At 38.5% G+C, this 15,614-nt stretch overlaps 10 protein-coding genes across 10 annotated transcripts; 5 read left to right on the top strand and 5 right to left on the bottom strand.

The window, feature by feature from the left end:
- Positions 1–23: 23 nt before the first annotated feature.
- FDP41_010997 (uncharacterized protein) lies at positions 24–1,016 on the top strand (the record flags this gene model as incomplete). The annotated part of the gene is made up of 1 exon (XM_044701356.1): positions 24–1,016. The coding sequence occupies one exon, from the start codon at positions 24–26 to the stop codon at positions 1,014–1,016; it is 993 nt and encodes a 330-aa protein (XP_044567732.1).
- Positions 1,017–1,260: 244 nt separating this feature from the next.
- On the bottom strand, positions 1,261–1,725 carry FDP41_010996 (uncharacterized protein; the record flags this gene model as incomplete). Its single annotated transcript, XM_044701355.1, has 1 exon — positions 1,261–1,725. One exon carries the CDS (start codon positions 1,723–1,725, stop codon positions 1,261–1,263), a length of 465 nt encoding a protein of 154 aa, XP_044567731.1.
- Positions 1,726–1,828: 103 nt separating this feature from the next.
- FDP41_010995 (uncharacterized protein) lies at positions 1,829–2,577 on the top strand (the record flags this gene model as incomplete). The annotated part of the gene is made up of 2 exons (XM_044701354.1): positions 1,829–1,916; positions 2,111–2,577. The coding sequence occupies 2 exons, from the start codon at positions 1,829–1,831 to the stop codon at positions 2,575–2,577; spliced, it is 555 nt and encodes a 184-aa protein (XP_044567730.1).
- Positions 2,578–2,638: 61 nt separating this feature from the next.
- FDP41_010994 (uncharacterized protein) lies at positions 2,639–6,494 on the bottom strand (the record flags this gene model as incomplete). The annotated part of the gene is made up of 2 exons (XM_044701353.1): positions 2,639–3,764; positions 3,958–6,494. 2 exons carry the CDS (start codon positions 6,492–6,494, stop codon positions 2,639–2,641), a joined length of 3,663 nt encoding a protein of 1,220 aa, XP_044567729.1.
- Positions 6,495–8,090: 1,596 nt separating this feature from the next.
- Positions 8,091–9,769, top strand: FDP41_010993 (uncharacterized protein; the record flags this gene model as incomplete). Its single annotated transcript, XM_044701352.1, has 4 exons — positions 8,091–8,678; positions 8,735–9,193; positions 9,242–9,296; positions 9,360–9,769. The coding sequence occupies 4 exons, from the start codon at positions 8,091–8,093 to the stop codon at positions 9,767–9,769; spliced, it is 1,512 nt and encodes a 503-aa protein (XP_044567728.1).
- A 30-nt stretch (positions 9,770–9,799) lies between these two features.
- FDP41_010992 (uncharacterized protein) lies at positions 9,800–10,987 on the bottom strand (the record flags this gene model as incomplete). The annotated part of the gene is made up of 1 exon (XM_044701351.1): positions 9,800–10,987. One exon carries the CDS (start codon positions 10,985–10,987, stop codon positions 9,800–9,802), a length of 1,188 nt encoding a protein of 395 aa, XP_044567727.1.
- Positions 10,988–11,129: 142 nt separating this feature from the next.
- Positions 11,130–12,828, bottom strand: FDP41_010991 (uncharacterized protein; the record flags this gene model as incomplete). Its single annotated transcript, XM_044701350.1, has 2 exons — positions 11,130–11,539; positions 11,601–12,828. The coding sequence occupies 2 exons, from the start codon at positions 12,826–12,828 to the stop codon at positions 11,130–11,132; spliced, it is 1,638 nt and encodes a 545-aa protein (XP_044567726.1).
- A 394-nt stretch (positions 12,829–13,222) lies between these two features.
- Positions 13,223–13,980, top strand: FDP41_010990 (uncharacterized protein; the record flags this gene model as incomplete). The annotated part of the gene is made up of 3 exons (XM_044701349.1): positions 13,223–13,417; positions 13,648–13,752; positions 13,813–13,980. 3 exons carry the CDS (start codon positions 13,223–13,225, stop codon positions 13,978–13,980), a joined length of 468 nt encoding a protein of 155 aa, XP_044567725.1.
- Positions 13,981–14,424: 444 nt separating this feature from the next.
- FDP41_010989 (uncharacterized protein) lies at positions 14,425–14,778 on the bottom strand (the record flags this gene model as incomplete). Its single annotated transcript, XM_044701347.1, has 1 exon — positions 14,425–14,778. The coding sequence occupies one exon, from the start codon at positions 14,776–14,778 to the stop codon at positions 14,425–14,427; it is 354 nt and encodes a 117-aa protein (XP_044567724.1).
- Positions 14,779–15,211: 433 nt separating this feature from the next.
- On the top strand, positions 15,212–15,607 carry FDP41_010988 (uncharacterized protein; the record flags this gene model as incomplete). Its single annotated transcript, XM_044701346.1, has 1 exon — positions 15,212–15,607. One exon carries the CDS (start codon positions 15,212–15,214, stop codon positions 15,605–15,607), a length of 396 nt encoding a protein of 131 aa, XP_044567723.1.
- Between the last annotated feature and the right edge of the window lie 7 nt (positions 15,608–15,614).

Below are 15,614 nucleotides of genomic sequence, written 5' to 3'. Positions count from 1 at the left end.
TCTCACGCATAATTCTCATCAACATGGGCTTTAGTGATCCAAATACTAATATTCATAATAACAAACCATCACCACCTCCATCCTATCTGGAATCCGTTACACAAAACCATCCGATTGTATCCCAATCACAAATAACAAACCACAACGCCTCTCCCGGTCCTACTACTACTACTAACGTAACGGATGATCCAAATCATAACCCAAATAGTCCTGCAATTCATCCACCAAATCAACCCTACCAAATTCCAGATGTATTACCAAAATTACCACAACAACCAATGAACACCATGTATTTCAAGCAAGATCAGCAAGGTTCCTCGAATATGAACGCTTCTATGGTTTCAACCACAACCAGTGATGGAATGGGAACATCGTCTTACATGATGATGAATTCGCAACATCAACAACCACCAATGCCAGTTCAATATCCTTTGATGAATCAGCAACCACAGCCACCAATTCTCCCACAACAGCCCATTCAACCACAACAAAAGGTGGTTTATCCAACATTGGTGAATACTCCTCCAATGCAGCCACATCAACAACCAGTTCTGCCACAACCCATGCCACCTCAACGACCATACGTACAACCCATGATGATGAGTCAGCAACCACAACAACCAATGGTCCACGTTCAGCCAATACCTCAACCTATTATGGTGAGACCTCCAACTACGACGACAACAACCTATGTAAGCCAAGTGAACTATGTTCCTCCACAACAACCTGTTATTATGCATCCTCCTCCTCCACAACCAGTGATGGTTTCTCAGGTGCCCTTGAACAAAGGACGAACGGTTGTGACCACCACGACAACAGTCACACCAAATCCAGTGCTAATGCCTCAACCACCAACGGTCCAAATTATTCATGGTAAACCACCAACAATGCCTCCAGGAGCTATGGGTTATTCGACTTATTATCCTCAACATGCTACTCCAGTTTCTCAAACCACTATTTATGTCCAACAAAAGAAAAAGAAGAGCTCTTTCGACAAATTCATGTTTGGAGAATAGAAAGAAACTCTTGAAAATGTAACATTACACATTAAACACAAAATTATTTTAGTCTCTCAATTAATTATAGAAATTGAAATAATTATTATTGAAATAATTATTATTGAATAATTATTATTATTTCTATTGACATGGAAAGCAGTTGATTCTCTCATGGTGTCATACTCTCAATTAAGAGATGTCTACTTGTTGACATAACGAACTCTTTCATTGCTCAGATGCAACTATCGCCAATCAACTCTTGTTAATACTCGTCATCATCTTCATCACTGGTGGATTCTTCCTCTTCACTATCAGGTAACTTGACAATCACTTTTTCATCGTTATAAAATCGAGTATTCCACAAACCCCAACCACCTCTCAATACTTTAACTCCAATTCTCGACTCTACATCACTGTTGGAATCATCCAAATTTTTCAAAATGTTCGACATTTTCATGGCAGCTGTGGGACCTCGTTGCTGCGAGTAAAAACAATGAAATATAAAATCTACTCTGGAATTACTTGATAAAACATTTTCGGAAATGAGTTGTTTGACCACTTCTGTTGTAAATTCCTCTGTTGTTATATGATGATATTGTTCCTCTGTTGGAGTTCGTATATATCCCACACTATAGTCGTAATCTCGTAAATCAATGATATGAAAATTTTGATCATTGGATTCTATTCGATATCGCAAGTCCTCTGGCTCAATAAATTCTATTTTCATTGTGTGTCAGTCAATGAGCAAAGAACGACAATTCCCGAAATGAAAACACGTGTTTTGATTAATATCTATTTTTTAAAATTTTAATTTTTTTTTTAAATAAAAAATGAAAGCAGTTGAAGTGAGCACACAAAGAAAGTTCTCCGAATTTATTAACAAATCAAATTTAACGGTGGTTGATTTCTTTGCAACCTGTAGGTATAAATTGATATTAAAAAGAAAAAGAGAATATTGTGTACAAAATCGTACAATTGTAAATGTATTAATTTTTCGGAAATTTTTGATGATCATCACGGAATGACTGAAATGATCACTATAATGTCATCAATGATTACATTATTATAATTTCAAATTTTAATACGTTCAATTTTAATAATATTATAAATAGGGTGTGGACCATGTATGCAAGCTAAACCACTTTTTGAAGCCTTAGCTGCTAAATATCCTTCATCCAACTTTATTGCAGTCAATGTAGATAATTCCAGTGACATTTCTTCGGAATATGGAGTATCATCACTTCCAACCTTTATGTTCTTCAAAAAAGGAGCTAAACTTGGGCAAGTCATCGGAGCTGATTTGAATAAGGTCGAAGAAATGATCAAAAAACATGGAACTGCTGTTTCCGGTGGAAGCTTTCCAATGACTGGTGGCAGAGTTTTGGGTTCTTCCTCAAGCTCATCAACAATATATCCCAATTTAATCACAGGTGGAGGATCTTCTGCTTGGGGGATGTTCAATCCATTAATAAGAAAAGCGAATACTATTCCTGTAGAACAACGACCTGTTTACTTTTTGGCTGGTGTAGTTTGTGTGTACATGGTGTTGAGGTTCGTGTTAAATATTCTGTTCAAATAAGTTATATGGAGCTATGTAAATAAATAATGAATTTCAAAACTCAACTATTTGCATGAATTTGTCACAATCGATCAATCTGATGGTGCAGTGAAGAAATGGGTGGTAAGGTGATTCGTTGTGCTTCATTGTCTTCAGTTTCATTCATATTCCTAGATGATGAACGGGAAGGGCTTGTAGAAGATGATGACCCAATCAATAATTCATTATTCAATAATTCTGAAGCTCTTCGATTCAAAGGAATAATTGGAGGATTAAAATGCAGAAAAGTGTCAGAAAGTGACTTTAAAGGCTGTTGCAAGAGAGTTTGAAATGAAGCATGATGTTGTGTTGATGGATACAGAGAATGTTGAGAATGAGAAGGGTGTGGTGAGTGTACAAATGCATGTGAAGAAGGTGAATGTTGAACGTGCTGTTGTTGTTGTTGTGAACGATGGGATCTAGAAGAGGGAAATTCAAAGGTTGAACTTTTTGGATCATGAACTGAAGGAGGATAAGGACGTGGAATAAAAGACGTGGAGTAATTTCTCATTTCTGTGCTTGGAACTTCACCATCGTGACGATCCTGTTGTTGATCTATTTGTGAATATTGATTATGACCATATCGTTGAGGCTTATAATAATGGAGAGAATGGTGGTGATGTGATTCAGAATGTGACAATAATCTTTCTTGTTCCGCCATTCGTGTGGGTTGATGAGAAGAAGGAAAATTGGAACAAGGTTGATGAATGGTGGTGGTAACAACATGTTGGCGATGAGGAAGAGGAGGATGTTCCATTATCAACGAATCACTATTCCTGTGACGTGCCATCATTGCATTCGATTCTTCAGAACTTGATGCACTGTCTGTTTGTGCCGAGCTGATGGATGGTTTTCTAAACGTTGTTGCGACCGAAGAATTTGACAATTGAACCTTCTGACCAGTTCCAATCTGATGCATATTATTATTACTGTGACTATTCGTAGTGCCACTCAATGAAGCAATCTTCTTTCGTTTTGGAGAGACTTGATCTTCTGTCGATGATGCATCGGAACGATCTGCACCTGCTCCTCCTCCTGTTGTTGTTGTTGTTGTTGTAGCATTCGAGGAAGCAGGTGATTTACTATGCTTTCTTTTTGAAAGTGAGCTTGTAGAGGTGAGTTGTTTTGTGGGCACATAGGGCCATTTCATGTTGAATTCTTCGTAAAATCTGAGAGGAGGTGTCACATGTGGTGATACATGATCATGCATGTACACATGTCCAATGTATGATGATGTTGAATGCATGTATCATGCATGAGAGTCACGAAATGTAGTTGCATGTGCATGTATATATAAAAACGTTGAGCATGTTCATGTCGAGAAACATTTAGTTAACATCAATTAAATAATCTATAACATACCTTCTTTTCAATGTACTCACTGAAACTCCCAACAACTTGGCAGCAACGGATTGTGAAACATGAAAATACTTTTCCATATCTTGTCGGGAGATTTCTCTCTTTTTCGGTCCCTTCTTTTTATGAGGTGGTTTTTTAGAGTTCACTGTGTCAACGTGGTGGTGGTGGTCCTGTTCGATTCCTCCACGGATCAAGATCACTTGATGAACACCTCCTCCTTCTTCTTCTCCGTCATCTGCACATGACGATTCAACGATGGAGGATCTTCGAGAGAAGCCATCTCGTTCATGCTCCTCCTCCTCTTCAGTGGAGGCAACACGATTCAGGAAGGCAGGAGAAGTCTCGCTCATCTTTGTTTCATCATGAGGCATGGTAGTTGTTGTATAAAGTTTCTCCTCGGAAGCACCTTTGGGTTTACTAAATTTGGAGTTAATAAACCTTTCACAAGATTCAACAGCAATAGCATTATTTCGGCAAGCAGAAAGAGCTGCCAGGTCCCCACCATCACCATCCCCACCACCCCCATCACCACTGCCAGTAACAACGGGATTATGGAATGCTATCTTGTAGTCATGTTGTCCGTGTCTTGAAGAATATGTTAATGGCGAGGACGAAGTGAGTGGCGGAGTAGTAGTAATAGTAGTAATCGAACAAGAAGGAGAGGCAGATGTAATTGAGGTTAGGTGGTGTGATCCATCATCTGTTGTACAAGAAGAATGCATGAAGAAGTGTTTTTTTGTTGAAAGTAAGAGATTCGAAGACAATCTCGAAGGGGCGACAACACCTACATTATCGGTGTCCATGGACACCAAGGGTGTGACTGGAGATTGTTGTTGTTGCCATGCATGTGGTGATCGTGTGGTGGTTGTGGACATACTAGGTCTTATCGTTTTAGATGAATTTGGATTTACCCTTGATTTGTTCATGGCCATGTGATCTGCATGATTGGGTACTAGTGATTCTTCTTCTTCTTCTTCTTGGTTGGTCATCCTCGTTCCATGTTTTGATGTTGATAATGCGTGATCAGATGTTGCTGAGGACACCAAGGTTTGTGGTGGTGGTGGTGGTGGTGATGATGGTTCCATAGGAGCATGTCGTTGTGGTGTGGCAGTAACCTGTTGTTGTTGCTGTTTCTGGTAAGGATGGATTGCAAATTCTTCTGACAGGCGAATGGAAGTTGTATTTCCTCGTGCAAGAGAAGGACTACTTCTCAATGAAGATGACGAGAAATGTTCCTTCTCTACTGTCTGATTCATGGAAACAGTTCGAATGGCATGTATTGCAGTAGAGTTGGACGATCGTGGAGTTGAAACACAACTTGTGAATGATTCTTCTTCTCTTTGATTGGGTATTGAATTTGTCCATGGTGGTACGAGTGGTGATGGTGGTGGTGGTGATAAATCAGATGCATTGTGTCCACGCGGAGAGGTGTTTGTTTTCTCGGATTGTGGTGATGCAGTTGGTACATGGCTTGCTGCTGCAGAATGGAACTGTCTTGTTCTCGGTGAGGATGGTATTGGATGGTTTTCAATAGTAGTAGTAGTAGTACTAATACCACTGTTGCTGCTTCTATTTGGAGTAAACAAATGGTTGTTGTTGACAATGGATGTGTTGTTATATTTCAAAAAGTTCTTGGTTGACGACGAGTGGCATTTAGAATCTTCAAGTAGCATGGAGAGTGGTTGTGAAGGACGACTTGAGGTGCTTGGGTTCGAAGAGGTGACTGTGGTTGCAACACCACTCAATGGACGGTTTGACTTTGTCTCTGTTCTATGAGTAGTAGTCGGAGTAGTAGTAGTTGTAGTGACAGACAGAGATGACGTCGGGATGGATTTTGTTTTTTCTTGGCTTGACCGTTCTGAATCAGCTCTTACTCGGGTTGTTGTTGTTGTTCTTGTTGTTGTTGAATCCATCATCATCATCGCACGGTCCATCTCTGAATTCTCTCCACCAGGTGGTGATGATGAGGATGATGAGGATGCAGAGAAGAAGAACGAGGGCCTATTGGAACTAGGTACATTGCCCGAATTTAGCCAAGACATATTTGTAGCTTTGTAACGAGAGTCCGTGGATGGGTGATGGGGTCGGTCCTTGTTGTCAACTTGTCTAAGAAGGAGTGGGGATGGTACTTTCTCAACATGAAGCAATTGAGAGACAGGAGGAAGAGGGGCACTTTCCTCACTGCTACGGTTATTATTATTATCAATTGAAATGGATGGACGAGTGGCAGTTTCCACAAGTCCATGAAAGCAACCAGAACCGCTGCTCACGACGGATGGTGATTCTTCTTCCAATGCTTGTTGTTGTGGATGTCCACAGTCTGAATTCAAGAATGAGAATGGACTCTGAATAGTAGCAGATGTATTCGTTCCAGTCGTAGTTGTTGTAGTAGTCGAAGTTGTTTGGAAATGCTCTTGAGATGGAATTCCGCTTGGTGCACCAGGGTTGTTATTCTGTTGATTTTCTTTCTTATTGTTGTTTTCAGGAGTGGTTGCTGCAGGATGAATAGCACCAGAACAAGTGCTGTTGTGATTCTTCATGAATGAAAAGTCTTTGATATCGTCGAGTGGAAAGGGTGTTTGTGATTCTCAATAATAATGAAACGCATACAAGTGAAGATTGCAGAATGAAGAATGGTGATGATTTGAATCGCATGCAATGAACAACAAGAACAACAACTTGTAAGTCGTTTGTGTAATATTACTCTCTCTGAGGATGGGGTTGTGAGGAATAATAATCTTGTCTAATGTAGTATTAACCTCCACAATGCAATAGTTGAATATAAAATCCGAGAGAGATAAATGCAATAAAGGAAAGATATGGTTCTGCTACTACTACTAGTAATGGTGGTGGTGGTGCTAGTGGTGTGTGTGTGTTCTTTCTTGATGTGATTCAAATGTTGTTGTGGTTAGAGTGTTGTTGCAATTCTTTTTTCTTGCACCCAAACAATAACGGAAGCGGACCCCCACAAGATTAGTAATAACTGAGATGAGATTCGATAAATAATGATGTAACAAGTATATGTATGGCCTGGTCAATAAGTTTCTCACTCTTTTTGGGAATCAAAGATGCTGTTGCTGTTTTTTAAAACAATTCAACAAGAGGATGATTCACACCATACACTGTACCGTACGCGCATGGGTGTCTTTGTTTTAAAAACAATCGAGAAAGTGTACATTATTACTCTGACGTGCATCAGGACGTCTCCCTTTTTGGGTTGTGAGTGGGTGATTTGAAATGCGTGACTTTGAGAATGGATTATTTAAAAAATGTTCGCATTCTCCATTCATGCATTGGACGGCAATGCCTTTATGATCGAGTGGACAGTTTTGGGATTGAATATGCAATGGTGCTCCTTTTTGTTATTCGACCTCGGATAGAAGAAGTTTTCTGTAGCCCACATGGTTATGGTAAATACTGGATGTCTTGTTGGGTGATGAATTGATTCTGGTGTACTTGATCAAGTTTAAAAGTGGTCATTCATGTTGGACAATGTTTGTCCACGCATCTTCTCGTGATTCACGAATGGACACTGCATAAGCTGTTGTTGTTTTGGAATTCATTAATCACACAAACAAACGGTCACCCGAAACGCATGATTTTGGAACGGCGAGGGATAATCAGAAACAGCGTGCACACTTAAATTGATGCAACCAACGGACAAAAGCAACAAGTTTGGTTAGACCACACACAGTTGTACGACTTGCAGGATTGATCCCAAAAGTTATTACTGAGCGCGCGTTTTCAACATTTGAAATCATGAATCATACAATATGAAACTCAATTTTCAAAAAGAACATGCATGTCATCCGTTTTTTGTTTCTTGACAATAAGATCCAGGTCTGAACATAATTCATTTTGGATTCATCTATGTTATAAACAACATCCTCTGAAATGTGTTAAACATCCTTTCAATGCTTTTGGAGAATAACTTCTTCCAAGTGGTTGAAAATGGGAAGGTGTGGCTCAGATGGCTCGGATGGCGAACCACACACACGCGTGATCTTTTTTCAAAACAACAAACAACTGTAAATTCTCGATGAGAGAGAGATCTAAAATTGTGTTACGTCGTCGTCGTTGTTGTTGCTGTTGTTGTTGATGATGATGATAAAGATGCATTTAAAGGAGAGAGAAAAATGCCTCAACAAAACAAAGAGAATAAGGTGAATAGAGCCCCATCAACGAGTCTCAAAGGAGGAGGAGGAGAGGCTGCTGGAAAGAAGGGAGCAGCACAAGTGTCAAAGGAGGAAAAGAAGAAGGGAGAGGCACCCACTCCGAAGAAAAAGAGAGTTGAGAATGATACTAAAGTGGTTCAGGTCAAAACCAAGACTTCTTCCGAGAGGATCACTGAGGAGGTCGATCGCAATAATATGAAAGTCAAAAACAACGAATCGGAAACAAAGAATATTGTAGAAAGTAATGTACACACAAATAATAATAATAATAATACTGGCGCTAACCTCGGTATTGAGGAGAAAAACGAAGACGAAACAGATATCAAAGTCATTGTTCGAGCACGCCCACTCAATCAAAGAGAATTATCTCTCAAAAGTTCATCGTGTTTGACCATTACTGAAACCGAAAGAAAAATTACATTGATAAGAAAAGACAAGGAGAATAAGAGTTTCTATTTTGACGAGGTATTTGGAGAAAACTCGACTCAAAAACAGATTTATGACGCTAGTGGTGCAAAAGTATTGGAGAGATTCATTCTTGGATACAATGTGAGTATTTTAAAAACACAAAGTTATATATATTGACACTGTGGGAATACATATAGGCCTGCATTTTCGCCTATGGTCAAACATCTTCTGGTAAAACCTACACAATGGAAGGAATTAAAGGAAATGAGCAACAAGAGGGAATAATGACAAGATTTGTCAGAGACTTATTTCAGTATGTGAAAAAGCAAGAAAACAAAACTGAGATCACTATTAAGGCATCCTATTGCGAAATTTATAATGAAACGATCAACGATTTGTTAGCTACTGGGGTGGGTAAACATAAATATGAAATAAGAGAGGACAAAATTAAAGGAACTTATATCACTAATATCATTGAGCGACCGATAGAAAGTGAAAAGGAGTTGAATGAAATTCTGGAAGAAGGATCCAAGCGCAGAACGGTGGCAGAGACAAAAATGAATGAAATGTCTTCTCGGTCTCATGCCATTCTAACGATCCACATGGAACAATTTGACAAAGGTGATGAAGAAGGTTTCAGTCTGAGGACAAATAAGGTAAGGTTTTAACAAAGCTTCATTTCAATGAATTAATGTCATTGTCAGATATCGTTAGTAGATTTGGCAGGAAGCGAACGAGCAAGCTCAACAGAAGCAACGGGTAAGTGAGTGATACTATCACAGAACGATCGAATCATTTTCTGAATTGATTCATTTCAAAAAGGCGATCGGTTAAAAGAAGGTGCCAAAATCAACTTGTCCCTTTCAAACTTAGGAAATGTCATTAACGCCCTTGTGAAAGGAACATCATTCGTTCCGTACAGGAGTTCATGCTTGACACGATTACTGAAGGATTCTCTTGGTGGAAACTCTTTCACGTTAATGATTTCATGTATTTCTCCTGCCGAAGTTAATGCAGAAGAGACTCTGAGTACCTTATACTTTGCAGATCGAGCAAAACAAATTAAGAATAAGCTTAAAATTTCTCGTGGTGACCCTCGATTGGAGAAAATTAATGAACTACTCGAAAACGAAAAGAGGTTAAAGGCAAGAATTGAGGAGTTAGAAAAGAAAGTTGCCTATTGTGAAAAGCATCATGGTTCAGAAAAGAAAGGATGTTGCACCGTCATGTAGATTATTTGTAGTGAATACTTTGAACGATGTTTATTGAAGAAACGCTAAAATACTTCCTTGCGTTTTTTCCTCGTATTTCATTTGCACTTCACCCAAATATTTCAACACAGCAGGTTTGATTTTTGGTCCATTCTCATCTGAATGATTACCAGCTCCATAAATGATGGTAAGTTCTGTCTTGTTTTGCTGTTTCAATTTGTCAATTCTCTCTTTCAAGAATTTCATTGCAAAATCAACATATTGTCCATGTAAATCAATTTCATCCTCTGTTCTGTCCTTATTTAAATGTTCGAACATGGTGTGTGCACTTTCACTTTGATATTGCTTCATCAATTCTTGAGCCTGTTTTCCTTCTTCACTCAATTGTGATGCAAGTGCCTTCTCACCTCTCTGGAAAGCTTCAGACGCTTCTGCAAAGCATTTTGACATGATTTCAGATTGTTCCTTAATCTTTTGTTCCAACTCTTTAAATAATTTCATGGACTCTGTTAGATGTTCAACAAATTCATCTTGTTGAGCGTCGTATGCCCATCCATACTTGTTCAATTCTTCCATCATTCTGTGATAGGTATTTCGGAGATTGAACAACGATGGATCAGATCCATTACTACTAATTTTGATCAATTTAGCCGATTCATCCCTGTCTGTTATATCAATTCTTGAATTTGTTTCGATCATTATTTGTTTGATGACGGAACCTGAAGGTCCAATAATGTATTTCACAATCTTGGAAGGCTTCAGTATAAAAGATCCATTTGATTCATCTAAATTGTTCTGAAATTCTGTGGTGGATGTCTGTGCTTCCTTGTTGTTGGATGATGCTATTGTTGCAATGTCACTTGTTTCAATAGTAGTGACTCGTGAAGAAGAGTCTCTTGTCTCTGGTTCTTGGTGTTCTGTCGTGGCTTGTGTGACAACAGCTGGCTCAGCCTTTTCCAATTGCTGTTCCTTCACAGCTACTACTGGTTGTTTTTCAATAATTGCTTCTTTCTTGATCAGACTTTGAACAGTTTCAGTCGCTGGTGAAGAAGTCTTTGGAACATTAACTGCTTGTAGTTCAGGTTTCACAACTACTTCCTTTTTTAACGATGATGACTGATCACTAGTTTGTGAGAGTGAATTTGATTTGTTTTTTGCTTCTGATGATAACTCCCCAGTTATCTTTTGCAAAAGGATCGGAATGAGTGATAGAAATACGATCACAACAACATCCAACATTTTTTTAAACAAGTGGTTTTGAACAAGTGACGGTTTCCATTCTTGAACACTTTTGGTACAAAAAGATATCAAAGCTCCGAAAGCTCAGCTCTGCTGTGTAAAATGTTTACGATTCGAACACAAGGTAAATGAACCCATTCATTTACTGGAAGAACCTAAAGTGCTTCCTTCCAGTAATGCCCAACAAGTGGGCAGCTTCTGCTGTTGTCACAACTGGGGATGGAGATGTCAAATTTACTCTGGATTGTGATCTCAGATTATTTGGCCCTTCCATATTAGTGTTTTGTTGTCTAGAAAGTGATGAACGTCGAGAGATTTCTTGTGGAGGTGTTTCCACATGTGCATGATCGTCAATGTCCAAATCACCATGTAAAAGTCTTCGTCGATCACCAAAGTCGTCGCCATGGCTGTCGTCATGACGATCCAAGGAGCCAACACTTGTCACCTTCTTCTTATTGAGGTCATACTTTTTGTATACTTTCCAAGCAAACCAAGAAACTGCAAAGACAGCAAGTGCAATGCCTCCAATAATACTGAAAACCATTGCAATACCTGTTCAAGAATATTAAAAAGATATTATGATATTAAAAAAAATTCACTCACGCCAACATACCTCCAAGCACAACAAGTAAAAGTAAGAATCCAGTCCAAGAACCAGGTGATTCGAAAACAAATACATTCGAAGTCTCATTACAAAACGCCTTTCTTCTAAGAATGTCTGCACAGCTCATATTTGGATTGACTTGTATGCTGAGAACCGTATTTCCAGCCGAGTAAGGATAGCCAGGTATAAAAATATTTTCTGACCATTGGAATTGATTAAAATAAAAGCAAACAGGAGTGAGAGAATAGAGCTTGGTAAAATCTGACGTAGGTATTCCTTCTTTTTCACTTGTATTTGAAACAAAAAATTCTAAAGTTCCAAGAAAAATATATTTCAGAATGCTATCAGAGTCTATATCTGTGACTTGATTCATGACAGTTTGTGTATGATGATCGTTTGAAGCCAGCAAGGCTGGTGACGGAGATTTCTTTTTATCTTCTCTTTGGCGAATGACATCTTGTAAAGAAAAAATGTCAGTAAGTAAAATCTTTCCAAATCTCCATTCAGTATGATGATGATGGTGTTCTGCCAAATGACCACTTGGGTATAATAAATAATCAATCACAAGACTTGATCGATTGATCACGTTCAATGAGGCAAAGCTCGAAATTTGAAGATTGGAACTTTCAATACCAGAAGATATTTGTTGTGGAATAGGACAATTTCCAAAATGCCAATGTGCTGTTGATTTTCTCTTACTATTTTGGATGTATAATCGTTGGAAGTAGTGTCCATAAGTTAAATTCAGTCCCGAAAAGTCACCAATTCTCTCTCCATCTTCCCAAGCGTCATTCTCTTGCTGTGATGTGACCGTTGTTGTGCCCGCATCATTTGATGTTGGCGATATTGAGAAAAGAGGACGATGGATGTGTTGTTGAATCAATGATGATAAGATATTCGAATTGGAAGAAAATTTCAGAGAAAGCGGAGAATGAAAAGAGAAGGCATACTGCAGTGACAGGAAGGATATTATTGCAAATAATCCTAGTAATAGAAGAAACGAGATAGTAATTGTGATGCATAATGAAGAGTTGAAAAGTGATTTTCTTTGTTGTTGCGGAGGTGATAAAGATTGTGGTGGTTGTCTTGTTGGAAGGCGGAAATCTTGAGAACAACTATCCACAGGATGATTAAAATTTAGGATGGTATTTTCTTGTTCGTTTTCATCATTGAAGAAAGGAGAACTCTTGTGATGAATCGATGTCATCGGTAATTTCATCGTCGTTTTGTTTTTCATGATGATTATTAATGTTCCGCCATCATCATCATCTAGTTTCATCTTGTATTATTCCAAATTAACTACACAATAAATTACAGTTTCTATAACAATGATAATAATACAAATATCCTCTCTTCGTTTTAAAGATGATGATGATGCCGATGGTGTGTGTTGGTTGATAGGCCTCGAGGCTTTCCGTGAACTTGCGCTTGTGATTTTTTTCAAGTTCAAAAAATCTTTTTACTAACATGGCTCTCTCATAAAGATCCCATTCCAAATCTAATCAAACAACATGCAAAACGAATGTACTCAAACGCGTATGAGAAGCTCTCTTCTTTTTGAAACTGCCTATCAAGCAACAAAAAATTCAAGGAACGAATGGCATTGTAACGGTTTTTAAAACTCAAAAAAAATGCCTCGAAAAAAGTCTGTAACCGCCACTTCCGATCCCATGCAAGTGGACAGTGGTAGTACCGCATCAGCGATAGGTGCCGTTTCCGAAGGACTGACTTTGTTGGAGAGTGCTCGGAGAGGAGATGTAGCGCTTGTTAAAAAATTGATTGAATCTGGTTTGGATGTAAACTTGCCCGATGACAGATTTGTATATGTAGGTTTGTCATTTGGTTGATGATGATGGTTCATCATGTCGTGAATCCGAAATGAAACAAAAAATTTTGGGGAAAATTACAACATGAAATTTCGAATTTTAATTTGAATTATTTGAAATGTCAACAAACAATTCGGTTCATCTATCATTATTGAATTTTGTGATGTTTCGAAAATTGTGTAATGCCAAATACCACACTTCAAAATCAAATATCATAATAATTATATTAGTATGGAATGACACCATTGATGTGGGCTTGCGATAGTGGACATGTACCTGTGGTAAACTATTTACTAAGTGTTCCTGGGATTAATATCAATCAGGTCGATGGTATTGTAAGTTTCCATATTTTTCACATAAATTGATCTTTATATCATCATACACAAAATCAATAGACGGGAAGAACAGCTCTTCACTATGCTGCAATTAGAAATTATAAAGAAATTTGTGACATTTTAATTAAGGCCAACATCGACACATCAATTAAGACTGTACTGAACCACACTGCAGAAGATATGGCCTATCTCAGAGGTCAACATGAATCTCTTGAAGTTCTCAAATGATCAATTTTCATCAAGCAGCACTCATCATAGTTCTAATTATTGAAATACATTTATTTGAAATTTTATAATCATTTCTCCACTACATTCGAATCTTCTGCTGTTTCCTCTTCCTCTTCTTCGATGGGCTCGATTCTGCATTTGCATGAAGGACAAATCAGCCCTTCCACAACATTTCCTTCATAATCTTTGATGTGCTGAGTTTTGTGACAGTTCGGACATTCATAGCTTACAAGATCTCCAACGACGGAATGTTCTATTGAGTCCACGGACTTTACGAATACATCTCTCACGAAATCTTTCAGTGTAAGGTCAGACATTTTTTTGTGTGTGTTGTAAAATTGCAGTCACTCTTTGGGGTTCAAAAAAAACAAGTTTCCAAAAATGTACATAATTGATTTATTTCTCAATTTGAAGAAAGAATTGTTTCATGCAGAGCACCCACCTCTACCTCTTCTCATCAGGCAGCACTACCTCGATCTTGTCTTTCACCGCATGTTCTGCAGTTTCCAAAAGCTCATTCAACGTATGTGGTGGTGGTGGGAGACTACTTTCATCGGATTGATTGGAATCTTGATCGGAGTTGTTGCTTTCAGTGCTACGATGCACGTGATGAAGTTGCAGCACATGTTCATAAGGTTTTGAAGGAGAGGGTAAATGTGATGGTGACGAGGTCGACTCTTCATGAGGAGTAGTCGTCGTAGGATGGTGTAGTAGGGTGGTGGTTGTCCCAGAACCACCATGAAATGCGGTCGTGTTGGTGGCTGCATTTAGAGCCTCATTCGGATGAGGGAGAGACATTTTTTCAGAGCTTTTTATGGAAACCATTTTCGGAGCATTGGATTCTTGTGCAACAAAGAAGATCACACAATGGCTTTGCATTTGGATAGGGCTGAACCTTTATTTTGAAAGATTCGTTTGAAGAATTGACCCCAATTTCTTCACGATTGTCGAGACTCTCACTAAAATATTAAAATAAATATTATTATTAAAATAAAAAAATTCAGGGATGGGTTTATTCGATGATAAACGTTGTTCGATGGTTTTATGTACATTATTTACAAGCCGAACGTAAGATACGTAGTGACTTCCTAGCAGGCACCCCGGAAGTAAAGGTGTTTAAACTGCTCACGATAACAGCAGCAACCCCTGGGATTCGAACGCTGGACCAGTTGGCTGCCAGTTCCAGAAAAACCACTCGGCCATATGCGGGCAGCATTATTAAAATAAAAAAATGAGTATGTGGTGGTTTGCCAGTTTCTATCTGGCTGTTTCTTCCTTGGTTGCTCTTGTGTTGTTGTTTGTTCCGATCCCAACTTTTGCCCGAACAAAAATCATGCGAGTATTGGACAAAGCAAAAGTTGGATTATTTGCTCTTGTTGTGTTATTTATTGTATTGGCTGTGATGGAATTTAGAATAATGTCGGCCCAACACACATTAGCGCAAGATTTAAAGTTGGGTGTAAAACAAAAGTTTTTACATCAAGTGAAAGAATTTAGAGCCCAAAGAAACTTTTACATGTGTAGTAGTGGTGCTGTCTTGTCATTGATTTTAGTTGGTCTTAATACCATGCATAAGAAAATTCATGATTTACAAGATAAACTAGAGTTGAGCACCAAGACAAAATAAATCCAGT

This window comes from Naegleria fowleri (assembly GCF_008403515.1).
Source record: "Naegleria fowleri strain ATCC 30894 chromosome Unknown tig7, whole genome shotgun sequence".
In the NCBI taxonomy this organism is placed as follows: Eukaryota; Heterolobosea; class Eutetramitea; order Acrasida; family Naegleriidae; genus Naegleria; species Naegleria fowleri.
This window is presented reverse-complemented; position numbering and strand designations above follow the sequence as displayed.